Raw genomic sequence first — 17,055 nt, 5'->3', positions numbered from 1 at the left:
ATGGTAACATAAGCTAAGGAGGAGTTAAGAACACTTACCGTGAAAATGAAACTTAATGCGCTAACAGTTTGCTTCCGTTTTCAAATTTGACTCCTTCTCTCCCTCACTGATTTCTAGTGCCCAAACCCCTCCCTGTAGTAATCCCAAAAAAAAGACCCCTCCTCTCATGAATCTTCCCCTTTTTATTATGTAAGCCTTTGTACCTTCCAATTTCAAAATTTGGGACAAGGTTGAGAGCAGATGTTGCTTCCTGCTCCTTCAGCCATCATGACCATGCTACAGGCCCTTCCCAATACAAAACCATAATAGCATAGCATGTATGGGTCTGACAGCAAGAGACCTTACGTTACCTCTTTCTTTCCCCTTTTTCCTTTTCTTTTTTTTACTCTTTTCTTTTGTTTTGGTTTTGTTGTTTTGTTGTTTTTTTTTGTTTATTAAACTAGAATGAGAGACGTAAAACAAAAATGGAGTTGTAATAATATAAAGGAAAATAATGTAATAATCAAAATAATAAGCCCAAATAAACAAATAAATAAATAAAACAAAACTAAAATAAAAAAAAAATAGATAATTATTTTTCCTCAAACTAAAACATATTTTTTTCTTTTCTTTTCTTAATTATTTACTTATTTATTCTTCTCAATTGAACTTTAATTAATTAATTAATTTTTTTATTTTATCATTGTTACCCGGACGAAATTGGGTGTTGACAGCTGCCCCTCTTTACTTAGATTTTACTTGATAGTATGAAATTTTAACTTTCATAGGTTATCAAAGTAAAAGATGAGTAAAGATAAAAACACTAATTTTGTTTGGGCTTCAAAGGAAAAGAGGAAAAAACAAATCAAGCATATACAATGACCAATTCAAAGAAAAGGGTCGTGATCCAAAGAAGAAAACAGACTTGACCATTCTGAAGGAGAGGATCCTGTTGTGACAAAGAAATCAATGACCATTCCATCGGAGAGAGCCTTGATGTGAAGAAGGAAATAAATGACCATTCCATCGGAGAAGGCCTTGATGTAAACAAGGAAATCAATGACCATTCCATTGGAGAGGGCCTTGATGTAAACAAGAAAATCAATGACCATTCCATCGGAGAGGGCCTCGATGTAAACAAGAAAATCAATGACCATTCCATCGGAGAGGGCCTCGATGTAAACAAGAAAATCAATGACCATTCCATCAGAGAGGGCCTTGATGTAAACAAAGAAAATCAATGACCATTCCATCGGAGAGGGCCTTGATGTAAAGAAAAAAAATCAATGACCATTCCATCGGAGAGGGCCTTGATGTAAACAAGAAAATCAATGACCATTCCATCGGAGATGGCCTTGATGTAAACAAGAAAATCAATGACCATTCCATCGGAGAGGGCCTTGATGTAAAGAAAGAAAATCAATGACCATTCCATCGGAGAGGGCCTTGATGTGACATAAGAAAATCAATGACCATTCCATCGGAGAGGGCCTTAATGTAAACAAGAAAATCAATGACCATTCCATCGGAGAGGGCCTTGATGTAAAGAAAGAAAATCAATGACCATTCCATCGGAGAGGGCCTTGATGTAAACATAAGAAAATCAATGACCATTCCATCAGAGAGGGCCTTGATGTAAACATAAGAAAACTGAGGGGAGAATGTCTATATATGAAAGGAGAACCCGAAGCTTGATTTTGATGTGTCAATAAACACTGCTTGAATGCTTAGCCGACAAGATTCAATCTTTAGGCAAATGATGTAATGCAGTGAGGATGCATAAATGCATGGATGCATGGATAAAATTCACATGAAGCTTTATTTTTTTTGCCTTTTTATTTACTAATTTTTTTCCACGACACCCTCCAAAAATGAGTCTGCTCTTAGTGAATGTACCCGTGATGCCTCGTTAGTATGCACATACTTTTATTCCCTTCTTTTTTGTTCATTATTCTCTTTACGAACTCAGTGTGACATTCATTGCTTTAAATTTATGGAGAGAACTAAATGGTGTTTATTGAATGAAAAACAAAGCAGAATACAACAAAATTTGGAGACAATGCCAATATCCCTTAGTAGCACTTCCTATCAAGGAATCATCATGTATAAAATTTTTTGACCGCATCAGAATTGACCGGTAACGGTAGCTCCTCTCCATCCATTCTTGTGAGAATTAGTGCCCCACCAGAAAATGCTTTCTTCACCATATACGGGCCTTCATAATTTGGAGTCCACTTGCCCCTATGATCCTTTTGTATAGGTAAGATCTTTTTCAAGACTAGCTCGTCTTCATGGAACTCTCTAGGGCGCACCCTCTTGTCGAACGCCTTTTTCATCCTTCTTTGGTATAACTGTCCATGACACAATGCTGCTAGCCTTTTTTCCTCAATGAGATTAAGCTGGTCAAATCGGGCCTGAACCCATTCTGCATCTTCCAACTGGGTCTCCATTAACACTCGTAGGGATGGGATTTCTACTTCGAAGGGTAGTACTGCCTCCATTCCGTACACCAGAGAAAAAGGTGTTGCCCTAGTTGATGTACGTACCGAGGTGCGATACCCGTGCAAAGCAAAGGGAAGCATCTCATGCCAGTCTTTATATGTGACCACCATTTTCTGTACAATTTTCTTGATATTCTTATTAGCAGCCTCGACTGCCCCATTCATCTTTGGACGATAAGGAGAAGAATTATGATGTTGAATTTTAAATCCTTCACACAATTCGGCCATCATTTGATTGTTCAGATTGGTGGCATTATTAGTGATTATCTTGCTAGGCAACCCGTACCTACAAATTAACTCTCTTTTTATGAATTTAGTCACAACTTTCCTAGTCACACTAGCGTAGGAAGCAGCTTCCACCCATTTAGTGAAATAATCAATTGCAACTAGAATGAAGCGATGTCCGTTTGAGACTTTTGGCTCTATAGCTCCGATGACATCTATCCCCCACATTGAAAATGGCCATGGGGCAAACATTAAGTTTAAAGTAGTGGGTGCCGTATTGATATTATCTGCATACTTCTGACATTTCTCGCACTTTCTCACGTGCGTGCAACAATCATTCTCCATAGTCAACCAAAAGTAACCAGCCCTCAAGATCTTTCTAGCCATCGAGTGTCCATTCATGTGTGTGCCGAAAGTTCCTTCATGAACTTCCTCCAATATTGACTCAGCCTCTTTTGCATCCACGCATCGAAGGAGAACCATATCATGATTTCTCTTGTACAACACATCCCCACTCAAGATAAAATTTGCAGCCAACCTTCTCAGTGTCCTTTTATCATTCTCAGATGCTTCTTCAGGGTATTCTCTGGTTTTTATATAGCGTTTAATATCAAAATACCACGGCTTACCGTCTAACTCTTCTTCGATGAAATGGCAATATGTTGGCCCTTCATGGCTCTTCATTTGGATCATCGGCATTACCCCATCCTGATTAATCTTAAACATCGATGATAAAGTAGCTAAGGCATCTGCCAATTGGTTATCCTCTCGCGGAATATGGTGGAATTCAATAAAATCAAAATACTCCACCAATTCCATGATATAAGTTTTATAGGGAATCAACTTCTGATCCCTAGTTTCCCATTCTCCCCTTAGTTGATGGATAACCAACGCTGAATCTCCATATACATTCAAAAATTTCGCCTTTGACTCAATTGCGGCTTGGATGCCCATAGTGCATGCTTCATATTCAGCGATATTGTTTGTGCAATTAAAACACAACCTTGCTGTCATCAAAATGTATTGGTTTTCTGGAGATATTAGTATTGCCCCTATACCATGTCCCATGACGTTAGAAGCCCCGTCGAATAATAACGTCCATTTCTTTATGTTCTCATCTTCTTGGTCATCTTCAAACAAGGCCATGATGTCCTCATTAGGAAATTCGGGTTGCATCGACTGGTAATCGTTAATGGGTTGTTGGGCCAGATATTCAGCCAAAGCACTACCCTTGATGGACTTCTGAGTGACATACACAATGTCGTATTCTGACAATAGCATTTGCCACCGGGCTATCCTTCCAGTGAGAGTGGGCTTTTCAAAAATATACTTGATAGGGTCAGTCTTGGATATCAACCAGGTAGAATGACTCAACATGTATTGTCTTAGACGATGGGCAGCCCATGCCAATGCGCAACAAGTTCGCTCTAAAAACGAGTATCGCTGTTCACATTCCGTGAACTTCTTGCTCATGTAGTATATGGCATGCTCTCTTTTTCTAGTTGCGTCATGTTGACCCAACACACAACCCATTGACTCATCGAGTACCGTCAAATACATAATGAGTGGCTTCCCCGATTCGGGTGGGCGTAACACAGGAGGATCTTGTAGATATTGTTTAATTTTGTCAAAAGCAGCCTGACAATCTTCATTCCACTTAACAACCTGATTTTTACGCAATAGCTTGAATATTGGTTCACAAGTGGCAGTCAATTGGGAGATGAACCTAGCAATGTAGTTCAGTCTGCCCGAGAAACCCCGTACCTCCTTTTTTGTATTGGGAGCAGGCATTTCGATTATCGCACGCATCTTGTCGGGATCGACCTCTATCCCCTTTTGACTGACAACAAAACCCAACAACTTTCCCGATTTCACACCGAATGTGCATTTAGCCGGGTTTAGTTTAAGTTTAAATTTCCTCAATCTCTCATACAATTTCCTTAGGTTGAGGATGTGTTCTTCTTCTGACTCAGAATTGGCGATCATGTCATCTACATAAACCTCGATTTCTTTGTGCATCATATCATGAAAAAGCGCCACCATGGCCCTTTGATAGGTTGCCCCAGCATTCTTAAGCCCGAAAGACATCACCTTATAGCAAAATGTTCCCCACAATGTGATAAACGTAGTCTTTTCCATATCTTCCGGTGCCATCTTAATCTAATGATATCCTGAGAAGCCATCCATAAACGAAAATAGTGAGAACTTGGCCGTATTGTCCACTAATGTATCGATGTGCGGTAATGGGAAGTTATCTTTTGGACTCGCACGGTTCAAATCTCGATAGTCAACGCACATCCGAACCTTCCCATCTTTCTTGGGCACTGGTACAACATTTGCCACCCATTGAGGGTATTTTGCCACAGCTAAAAATCCAGCATCAAATTGCTTTTGCACTTCTTCTTTAATCTTTAATGACATTTCTGGTTTCATCCTTCTTAGCTTTTGTCTGACTGGAGGACATTCCGGTTTGAGTGGAAGCTTATGCTGTACTATATCAGTATCTAAACCAGGCATATCATTGTACGACCAAGCGAACACATCCCTAAACTCCTTTAGCAACGCACACAATTCTTCTTTCACTTCTTTCTTCATACTCGTGCCAATTTTCACTTCTTTCTTTTCATCCCCCTTGCTCAGGTCAAACACTTCAACATCTTCCTGATGGGGTTTTATTTCCCTAGATTCTTGTTCCACTAATCTCATTAGTTCAGGGGAGGGTTCTGAATCACCTTCATAATCATCTTCCATATTATTGACAGGGTGCTCGAAATTAGGGGTATCGACATTGTTATTTTCAAAACATTCATTATCATATCTGCATTATTTGAGTTTATAAGAAAAAGATAAATAAACAAACAACAGTGAAAAATGCAAACAAAGATAATAAAGGTAGCAAACACAAATTGATTATCACGCTGAGCATAAAGGAAAAGGTGTCATCCCGTTAAGTCATGAATCCTAAAGCTCTGGGTAAAGCAATAGGATAAATTAAAAACATTACATTTTAACCAAATTAAACATCACGGGTAGATCCAAAGTCTCCCAATTGTTGAGTAGCGCATTTGGAGCACAAGGCTGCACAAAAATCGAGCTTTCAGGTTCATCTTCATCTCTAACAGCTGCTATCTGACTAGTGTTGATCCATCCCGCACTGCGGAAGCTATCTTTGATGTCGCAGATGTGAATCTTTCCTAACCCTAGTTCTTTTCCTTGGATTCGAGACACACCGCGCTCTCTCCTTTCTTCCGCCAGCCTCCTCTTATCCTCTCTAGTAGGCTTGTATCCAAGGTCGTATTTATTCTTTTTCTCGGTGACTTCTAAAGGATACATCAATCCGTGCTCGTACTTGCCTAGCCCCTTTCCGTACTCATATCCCTCTTTCAACATGACCTTGGCTGACATAAGGGAAGTACGCGACAAGTGTGGGTTCATTGGAAAGGGCTCCACATAGGCATTTCCCACAATTTCCAAAGATTGGAAGGCTGTCTCGAGGGCTTCCTCTGCTGCTTCAATATAGCGAGAAGATGAAGGCCCACTTACTAAAATATCTTCCTCCCCTGAAACAATCACTAATTTGTCACCCATGACATATTTTAACTTTTGGTGCAAGGTTGAAGGTACCACGCCCGCTGAGTGAATCCAAGGACGACCTAACAAGCAGCTGTATGCTGGAAGGATGTCCATCACTTGGAAAGTTATTTGAAAGACACATGGCCCTATTGGATTGGCAATTCTACCTCTCCCATTACTTCTCTTTTACTTCCATCGAAAGCTCTCACTTTCATTGCGCTTGGTTTCATGTGAATACGTTCACACGGTAGCTTTCCCAATGTTGTTTTCGGCATTATATTCAGGGAAGATCCATTGTCGATCAATACACGTGCTATGACATGATCCAAGCATTTTACAGAGACATAAAGGGCCTTGTTGTGCCCCCTCCCTTCAGTAGGTATCTCCTCATCGGTAAATGTGAGGTAATTGTTGGCAGTGATATTGTTAACAATTCCCTCAAAACTATCCAGAGAAATATTTTGCTCCACATGCGCTCCGTTGAGTATCTTCATTAACAACTTTCTATGAGAGGTTGAATGCATGAGCAGTTCTAAAAGTGAGATTCGAGCAGGCAGGCGATTCAACTATTTTACCACTTTATACTCGCTTTGTTGTATGAACTTCAAGAACTCGCAAGCCTCCTCATCAGATACTTCTTTCCCATCGTCTTTTCTTAGATCCTCGTCGATTTGGATGGTCTTCCCTTTCAAGAGTTCCTTAGCCTTTTTGGTATTCACTGATTCGCTATTGCCAACTCCATCTTTCACCAAGTTTGGAGGCGTAAAGATTCGACCACTCCTCGTAATTCCACCGATGCCTGATATATTTTTCACGACTGACTCACCACTGCTAGGTTGACCACCTACCCGTTGTTCCTCACTCAACACGTATGCACCATACTTCCATGGGACAACTTTCTCACTTTTGTAAGGAAATGGGGAGGGTATTTAGATAATAATAGATTGCCTTTCTTGAATTGTCGGGGTAGAGGTGGATCTAGTGAAATGAATCACCAATGACTCTGGTAAGTCACACTGGGTTCCGCACCATCTTGTGCAAATACTTCATCTTCCATGTGCCCGTGACATACTTGCACAAAGTTTCTGTCTATAAGATTTTGTAGAACATCCTCGAACTCGGTGCATTCATCGATAGAATGTTTAGCACTCGAATGGAATCCACACTTTTCACTCAGGTTACATTCCCCTTTTAACAAACCCAATTTCAATAGTGTCTCAAAAACAAACTGCTTGGAGCTTCGAATTTCACTCACATCCCTCACCAAGCGGTGTTTCTTAACCTCAATGGCATTTGTCGAAGGGTTCCCAAGATAAGAAAGGGGATTAGCCTCAACACTGGGCTTGTCTTCGTGGAACTTTATCCATCTTGAGTTGATTAAAGCTTCCACCTTGTGTTTAAGGGACACACAATTCTCAGCAGAGTGACCAACTCCCCCTCCGTGATAATCACATTTGGCATTTGGATCATAATTCTTGGGGAACGGAGGTTGCACAGGCTTCATCGGACAAATGGCCACCAAACACTTTTGGAGGAGATGAGGCAACAATTCCGTATATGACATAGGAATAGGAGTGAAACGAACGAAGTTCCTCTCTTGATTCCTCCTTAGATTAGCGTTTTGTCCCGCGTTTCTGTTGAAATTCGAGTTTGGTTCGGTTTTCCAAGCATTATTTGGAGCATGTTGTGGTTGATAAAGATTCGACGGTTGATAAAACCCTTGCTGCTGAGGTCGTCTTTGATGAACAGACACTGCATTGGCCACATAAGGAGGTTGGTTCAAGTGTGGTCGATAATTATGTGTAGGAGCCCGACTTTCCCACATAGGCATCACTGAGGCCGCATGTACTTCCGCTTCTTTCTTCTTTCCGGGAATAAAATTGGGTTTCTTAGGAGTTGCAGCCGCGAATGGGCCATATGCAATCTTTCCACTTTTTAACCCGATTTCTATTCTTTCCCCTATGATAATGATATCAGCGAAATTGGAAGACACATTCCCCAACACATGCTCATAAAATGGTGATTGCAGCGTGTTTACAAACGTCGCCACCATCTCCTTATCAAGTAGAGGTGGCTCAACCTGAGCAGCCAACTCTCTCCACCGTTGTGCATATTCCTTGAAGGACTCAGTATCCTTCTTGACCATGTTTTGCAATTGCAATCTATCTAGCGCACTATCTGTGTTGTATTTATACTGTTTCACAAAGGCGTCGGCCAAATCCATCCAGGAATGAATTCGAGATGGCTCTAAGTGTGTATACCAATTCAATGCTACCCCAACCAGACTATCTTGGAAACAATGTATTAGCAATTTTTCATCATAGGCATAAGCAGCCATCTTTCTACCGTACATTGTCAGATGGCTTTTAGGGCATGTGGTGCCGTGATACTTTTCAAATTCTGGGACCTTAAACTTGTGTGGTATCATCACACCAGGAGCCAGGCTTAATCTCGCCACATCATCGAACCCATAGCTTCCACCACCCTCAATGGCACGAATCCTTTCCTCGAGAATGTCAAGTTTACTTTTAGCCCCATCAACAACAATGGACATTGCTTGGACTGTAGCGTGTGGTACAGCTTTAGTCGCAGCATCTGCATCGATGAAGGTTTTCGGAGGCTGGGGCGCCACAGTCATCCTCGGTCCTGTGAATGTGACTGTCTCATTCATCTCCGCTCCTGTCACGGGTGTCAAAGCTAACATCGACCCTTGAGTACCGTTCGATAGCGTGTTGTTAGCTGCAGGAAAAGAGAAAGAAGTTTGTTCTGCAACTGAATATTCTCCAACTGGAGGAGTGTATCCCGGAGGCAGACCGTACATTGGGAACGGAACTGACGCGCCTAGAGGCATACCATAAGAATGAGCATTCTCCTCGACCCTAGCGGATGAGGTCTCCCCTGAAGCCTTCAGTGACTTCAAAGCCTCTAGGATTTGGCCCACTTGATCCTTCAGCTCGTTAATGTCAGCCTTCACAGCTTCATGGGCTTCTTCCCAATCTTCCATGCTTCTGTGGTTAGCTCGTGTGCGATAAGGGTGTCGTGGAAATTTTGCCGTCGTATTTGATTTTGCTCTATTATTTCATTAAGTGAAATGAATTATGAAGAATGAAAAGAAAGAAAATGAATGCACAACAGTTACTCTAGTCGGAAATTTTAAAGCTGTGAGAGCCTTAAGGTAAATATATCATAGAAATTAACACGAAACTGATACAACCCAACCATTAACAAGTCTTTTACATTCATTAAACGATAAAAGAAAGAAAACCTATTCCCTAACCCTGACTATCATGCTCTTCATCTCCCTCATCAACTTCTTACAATGATTAAAGAAGGCTTCAATCTCCCTTGGCGGATTGAAGATCGGTAGTGCAGCCTCTGCTTCAGCTAATAATCGTGGGATTTCTTCAATTGCTCCATTCGCCAAGGCAGCTAGCTGTGAGAAACATCTCTTCCAATGTTCTATAGTCATTTCCTGCTCGGCTGTGTACTCATTCATCCGACTGATCACCTCTCGATGTTCCTTTTCCAATTCAGCTCTATGCCAACGCTCCTCGTCCATCTTCACCTCATAAGTTGATACCACCTCCCTCATTTGTCGTTCAACCTCACTGATTCTCATTTGGGCATTGTGCAACCGTCTCCGCGCTTCAGTTTTCTCTCTCTTAAATTCCTCACACAACTGATCCCTTTGGCGCTTAGATGCTGCTGCTGCATCTCTCTCGGTCCCTTGATTTTAATGCGGTGCTTGCTGCGGCCAAATCCTGTTTCACTCTGAAAGCATGATCTCGTTCTTCTCTTTGTTGCTTGAGAATCCCTTCATACGCCTTTGCCATTTCCTCATTATCACGCCTCAGATCCACATGCTCACGTCGGAGACTTTGAAGCTCGTTAATTAATTTGGCATTTTTTAGTTTCATCTTCTCGATCTCTTCTTTTAGCCCTTTAACCTCCTCAGACTCAGCAGGTTCCAATCGCTCCGGAGCAGGGGAGTATGATTTGAAGGGTAACTTGATCATATTAACCCTTTCCAGAATCCATCGTCGGTAAGATATTTTCCCGTCTATTACCCATGGCCTTGGGTCTTTTTCTACGCGCAGAACCTCACCCCAGGCACTCCTAACTCGTCGAATTAGATCTTGAGAAATTCCTTCTTCATAATAAGTCCATATGGCAACCAGAGATTCTGGAGTTGGAGAGCTCTTAATTGGACACCCAAACTGTCGTTGAGCCAGAACAGGGTTATAATTCACACAACTTCTAGTGTCTATCAAAGGGACGTTAGGGAAATCCCCACAAGAAATGACATGCGACTTGGGCAGCCCAGGGACACACCATCTAATCTTTCCCCCATTCAAACCTGCACAGAATTGGGCCCATTCTTTCGCCCCTCGAATTTCAACGCCGCCATGTGGCAATTCCCCAATCTGACATTCAGCATTTACTGTACCCAATCGGACTCGGGATATAAACCATACATACAATATAGGTACACAACATAACATCTTCTTCCTCTTGAGTGCGTAGCACAAATTCAAACCCCCGTACACATCAGCTAGAACCGTAGTGACTGGGCTTTCTGAATGAATCTTGTAAGCGACAAACACATCGATGGTCGCTTGATCAACAAAATTCTCCATGTTAGGGAAGAGCACGACTCCATATAGTGTGAGAGCCAACACATCCATGAACGTCTCCCCTATCTCTTTCTCAGCCAAACGACGCAAGTGCCCTTCTAAATACCCTTGGGGGATCCCCTTCGAGTTGCCCTTGGAGGCCATTTTACTCCCTAGCTCAGCAGGGTGTACCTTCAAGATTCCTGCCAACGAGAGATAGATGCTCGTTGCTCAGAATATCTGTAAGGGACTTTATCTTCCACCGACAAACCCAAAATCTTCTCGAACTCTTCTACTACTGGTGCCAACTGAAAATCCTGGAAGGTGAAACATCTGAGCGGCGGATCATAGTATTGGGCCAAAGCGGTGACTGCCGACGCATGGACTTCCACATTCAACAACCTCAATAAGTTCCCATACCGCTTCTTGAAAGCATTCTTCTGTATAGTCTTCATTTGTTGCACTATTTCCCTTAAACCATTCAGATTGCTATCTATAACCCTGATAGGTAACTTCTTCTTCAAGGCATCTGACCCTAAATTCCCTCCGACTTGAAATCCCATGTTAATTTCTTTTGTTTCTTTTTTTCACAAACTCAATCACAGCCTTAAAATTTCTGACCTAGAATCACAGGAAATGTTATGGCATGGCATGACAAAATACATGTTATGCATGAACAAATAATCAAAATGCATGTATGATGATGCCGTGAAAGAAAGTACAGACACATGACTTCATTCCTATTTCAAATAAAGCGAGAAAATAAGATGAGAATTAAGGTAATGCACATGTCTCCCCTTGTGCCTTATCAGAGGTTCGATGCCTAATGGTCCTAAGGTAAAATATATGTGCTCGCCAGGATAGTTCCCTAATACTTAAGGGTCAAGGTCACTAGAGCTATGGCCTACTTCTAGGCATTTCCCACAACAGTTGGTAGACAACAAGATGTGGGAGTACCAACGAAGTAAACAAACTCTAGCTGGAGTTCTCACAATGACCACTTGGGAAGTTCATCCACTGTGGCACTGCTACACAATGCCCTCTAACTCCAAGTTCACAGACCCGGGTATAGGGCCCCGCTCATGATATGCACAAAGTGTGTGTGTGGAGGGAGGATGATGCATACCATAACCCCCACCTGCAAAACAACCAGAAAACTTCCCAAGCAGATATATAGCAAAATATGCGAAACAATTTACACACAATCATTACAAGAGATAGATATAAACAAATTAAAATAGAGAAAAGAATATACAAATAAAAAAATAGAGACAAAAAATAATAATAATAAGATTAAATTATACTTTTAGTCCCCATTTTCGTAGCAAAATTTGAATTTGGTCCCTCAATTAATTTTTATCTCAATCTGGTCCCTATTTTGGGAAATTTTACCCAATCAAGTCCTTTCCGTTAGTGGTGGAGTAACGGTGTTAAATGGGGTGCCACGTGTCAGCTTCTAGATTTTTTGAATTTTTTTATTTTTTTTTTGATTTTTTTTTGAATTTTTTTTTGAATTTTTTTGAATTTTTTTTAAATTTTTTAAAAAAATTACAATTTTGCCACGTGTCAAGCTAACATCGTGCCACGTGGCAGTAACAGTGCCACGTGTCACTATTTGGGAGGTGTCATTTTCTCATTCTCAATTTGGTCCCTCTTTTATTTTTTGTCTCAATTTAGTCCAAATTTTTGTAAAAATTATGCAATTTCGTCCCCCTCCAAATTGAAACAAAAATTATAAAATGTTATACAAATATTTTTATTAAATGATTTTTTTATTCAAATTGATATTTTTATTATATATTTTCAATAAAACCAAGTTTCTTTAAATTTGTTTCACATTAAATTTTACTTAAAATTGTTTTCAAATTTTAAATTTATTTGCTTTTATTGTTACATAAACTAGTTAATTTTTCTTAAATTATATAATTGTTATTTTTATACTAACTAAAATATTTGTATAGAAATTATTGAGTTTTACACATTTTAAAAATATGCAATTATTTAAAATATAAATTCAAATAAAACACAATATTAAAGTACAATGTAATAAAATATCAATATAATTTATGAATTTTTTATTAACATTATTTTCTATTAAAAACTTTAAAACAATTTTAAATAAAGTTTAACGTAAAATATAAATTAAAATAAACTTAATCTTGTTAAAAATATTTACTTGAAATATCAATTTTGAAAGAAATATTTGTGCCTATTTATATAGAAATTAAATTTGGTTTCAATTTGGAGGGGGACGAAATTGCATAATTTTTACAAAAATTGGGACTAAATTGAGACAAAAAATAAAATAGAGGGACCAAATTGAGAATAAGAAAATGACAACTCCCAAATAGTGACACGTGGCACTGTCACTGCCACGTGGCACTATGTCCACTTGACACGTGGCAAAATTTTAATTTTTTAAAAATTTTAAAAAAAATAATAAAAAATAAAAAAAATTCAAAAAATAAAAAATTCAAAAAATTCAAAAAATTCAAAAAATCCAGAAGCTGACACGTGGCACCCCATTTAACACCGTTACTTCACCCTTAACGGAAAGGACTTGATTGGGTCAAATTTCCCAAAATAGGGACCAGATTGAGATAAAAAATAATTTAGGGACCAATGTGGAAAGTTCAATGTGGTACCCGAACTTTAGGAATGTTCAATTTGGTACCCAAATTTTCTAAAGAGATTCAGGGTTATTTGGTACCCAATTTGGTCTCAAATGGAAGATGACGAAATTGGATGATTTTAAAAAATTGGGGTACTAAATTGAACCAAAAATTTAAATTGGGGTACTAAATTGAAAACAACTATTACACTGCCACGTGTCATGCTTGTAAGCTGCCACGTGGCACGATGATAAACTGACACATGGCAATTTTTAATTTTTTTGAAAAAAAAATTAAAAATAAAAATAAAAATTTCATGGCTTGACACGTGTCCTGTACGGACACGGTGTTAACTCCAACTTAACGGAGAGGACCAAATTGAATCTGTTTAGAAAATTGGGGTACCAAATTGAACATTCCTAAAGTTCGGGTACCACATTGAACTTTCCGAAAAAGTTTGGGTACCAAATGTGTATTTATACCTAATAATAATAATAAAATAAAAGAAAGGGGAAAAAAAAAGAAATCAAAGAAAATAAATAAATAAATAAAAGAAAGAAAAAGGGAAAACCACATTCAGTCCGCATATCTAATTAAATAGCTTGACTCTCTAGCTTCCCCAGTGGAGTCGCCAGCTGTCGCAACCGGAATCGCGACGGGGAGGCGAACCGAAAAAAGAAAACGGGTTTTAAAAAGAGATTGGGAGTCGCCACCACAGTTATTTTTTGGAAAACTATGGAAAACCATAAAAATAAAACAAGTTTGCGAAAAACCATATTTTGGATTCGGGAGTCGGTTACGCGTAGGGAAGGTGTTAGCACCCTACCGCGCCCGCCCAAGGGCGGTACCTTTAATTAAAAATGCAAAGTTGATGTGGTTTTCAAAATATTAATTTTCCCCAAAAATAATAAGACAAAAATATTAAAAAGAAACAAAAATATATTTTTTTAATTTTTTGGGCCCGACAAGGATTGACCTTGGTCCTACGTATTCTCATTAAAAATGAGAAATTAGGGTTACGTAGTTCTTTAAAAAGATATTTGAAAAAAAAATAATTTGAGAAAAAAGATTTAATTTTTTTAGAGGTGAACCTGACAAGGACTGGCCTTGCTCCTACGTATCTCACGGTGGAGAATCAAGGATAACGTAGTTCTATAAAAGATATTTGTGGGAAAATGTTGATGTTTTTTGTATTTTTGAAATTTTATATTTTTTGGTATTTTTGAATTAATTGAAAATATGTGTCACACGACGCGAGCGGTCGGATGGACACTAAAAGAAAAAGAAAACTATTTTTCGATATTTTCAAATTATTTGGAAGAAAGTGTCACACGATGCGAGCGGCCGGACAGACACAATAAAAATGAAAGAGAACCTTTTTTATTTTTCTATATTTTAACTTTTATGATTTTCAAATATGTTTGTTTTCCCTTTTTTTTAAAAACAAAAAAAAAATAGATAAATTTATAAAAGGATGAAATTATTTAAGAAGAATAAAGGTGGGAAATAAAAAAGTAAGGGTGCACGAGTAATGTGGGGTGCACAAAGCAAATACAACAATAAGCCCAAAAACAATAGACAAAGGCATGGGGTGCAAGAGTATCACATGTGGGATGTGCATGAAGTAACAGGTGGGGTGCGTGCAGTAAATAAAGGGGTGTGCTAAGGAAACACAAAATGGAGGTGCAGGAAATTAAAAATGGGGGTGTACGAAAAGAAAGGAGGAGGGTGTGGTTGAGGTAAAAGAGGGTTCAAGGCCTGCTGCCCCTTTTTATTTTCAAAAAAACCCTAACAGAAGCCAAAGCTTCTTCCCCTCACCATGGCATCTCTTCTTCTCGACACCACTAACACAGCCCCAGGCCTGGACGCACGTCCGCCTTAGCCGCCACCAACGACCTCCGCCGAAGGCTTCACCGGCGACGCCGTCACCCTTCACTCCCCTTTCTCGCGAAATGCTCCTGCACCGACGTCTCCTCCACTTCCCAGGAAATATAAAACGAGACACGGCAGCCACATCATCGTCGCCACTTGCCCTCACCGGCGACGCCTGGAGCCGACTGTGTTGCTCCTTTTCCTTCTCGCGCGAGCCGCCGCCGTTGGGTTCGCCACTGAGCGCGACCACACTCCTCTGCTCGAACTCCGACGACGCAACATCTGTGGCCGCCACCGTGAACGCCGCTACTGCCGCGACGAGACGTGCCACCGGTGATGCCAAGCTTCCCGATGTTCGACTATCCCCTTCCGCAACCATCACGCGGCCACACTCCTCCGTTCACGCGACCACAAGCGACCATACTCCCGTTCAGAGCTTCGAATCGCCAGCGGCGAGGTCGCCAGTGAGGATTTCTCTTCTCTTGGTCTTCTGCTTCTACTTTGTATTGGGTTGTTATAGTGTATTTGAGTGCGTGACAGTGATGATGATGAATGTGATTCTGGTTTGTTGCTTGTGTCGAAATGGTGATGTGATGTTGAGATGGTGGCTCTACGAAAGGGGTATGCTGTGGGAGTGGGAATGTTGCGATGGTGAAGGTGAAAGTGTGCGAAGGGTCTCAAGTGGTGCCAAACTAGGATGAAGACTTGTGGGATAAAACTTGATCTGTGTGTGCGTGCGTGCTGAGTTTGGTATTTGTTTTTTTTTTATTTTGGTTTTTTATGCAGGTGAATGTAAAAATGACGATGGAGGAGTCTTGTGTTTGTAGTGCAGTATAAGAGTCCAAAATTGAATATGCTGTTTGGTGATGAAGGTTCGTTAATGGCGGACGGGTTTATGATGAGGGTGATGATGGGAGAGTTTGTGTTGATGACCGTGTGAATACTACTTTTGGGTCTATGTTTTATTTTCAGGTGTGACATGAAGATGATGGTGAAGTGTGTTTGGGTTCTGGTTTGACAATTTCTTGCAACTAGAAGGTGATGAGGGAAAGATGTAGGTGGCGAGAGAGATTGAGGGTGAGGTTATTTTCCAGCACTCATTCGGGCAACAGTAACACCCAAACAAGAACATATCTTAACAATGGCAAATAAAATAAAAAGAATAAAAAAAAATGTGTTCTGTTCTTTACTGTACCCAGGTGCGATGGGAATAAACAAATGAATAACAGACATCAATATCAAATCACGTTAACATAAGCTCTAATTCATACACCCATGAACATCAACAACAACATCAAGTTACGGTAACATAAGCTAAGGAGGAGTTAAGAACACTTACCGGGAAAATGAAACTTAATGCGCTAATAGTTTGCTTCCGTTTTCAAATTTGACTCCTTCTCTCCCTCACTGATTTCTAGTGCCCAAACCCCTCCCTGTAGTAATCCCAAAAAAAAGACCCCTCCTCTCATGAATCTTCCCCTTTTTATTATGTAAGCCTCTGCACCTTCCAATTTCGAAATTTGGGACAAGGCATCAAACACATCACCAACTCCGTAGAGTATCCACAGACCAATAGATAAGCTGAAGCTGCAAGCAATGTCATACTGGTCGAGCTGTGAAAATGATTAGATGGCACGTAGGGCCGTTGGCCAGAAGATTTGTTGGAAGTATTACGGGCCT

General features: G+C 40.1%; 1 protein-coding gene and 1 pseudogene across 1 annotated transcript; both read right to left on the bottom strand.

Moving 5' to 3' along the window:
- Positions 1 to 2,078: 2,078 nt before the first annotated feature.
- Positions 2,079 to 9,282, bottom strand: LOC114165237 (annotated as a pseudogene).
- Positions 9,283 to 9,973: 691 nt separating this feature from the next.
- On the bottom strand, positions 9,974 to 11,056 carry LOC114165236. The gene has a single exon (XM_028049895.1). It carries the CDS (start codon positions 11,054 to 11,056, stop codon positions 9,974 to 9,976), a length of 1,083 nt encoding a protein of 360 aa, XP_027905696.1.
- Positions 11,057 to 17,055: the final 5,999 nt, after the last annotated feature.

The sequence above is a fragment of the Vigna unguiculata genome, chromosome 10, assembly GCF_004118075.2.
Source record: "Vigna unguiculata cultivar IT97K-499-35 chromosome 10, ASM411807v1, whole genome shotgun sequence".
NCBI classification, from domain to species: domain Eukaryota; kingdom Viridiplantae; phylum Streptophyta; class Magnoliopsida; order Fabales; family Fabaceae; genus Vigna; species Vigna unguiculata.
This window is presented reverse-complemented; position numbering and strand designations above follow the sequence as displayed.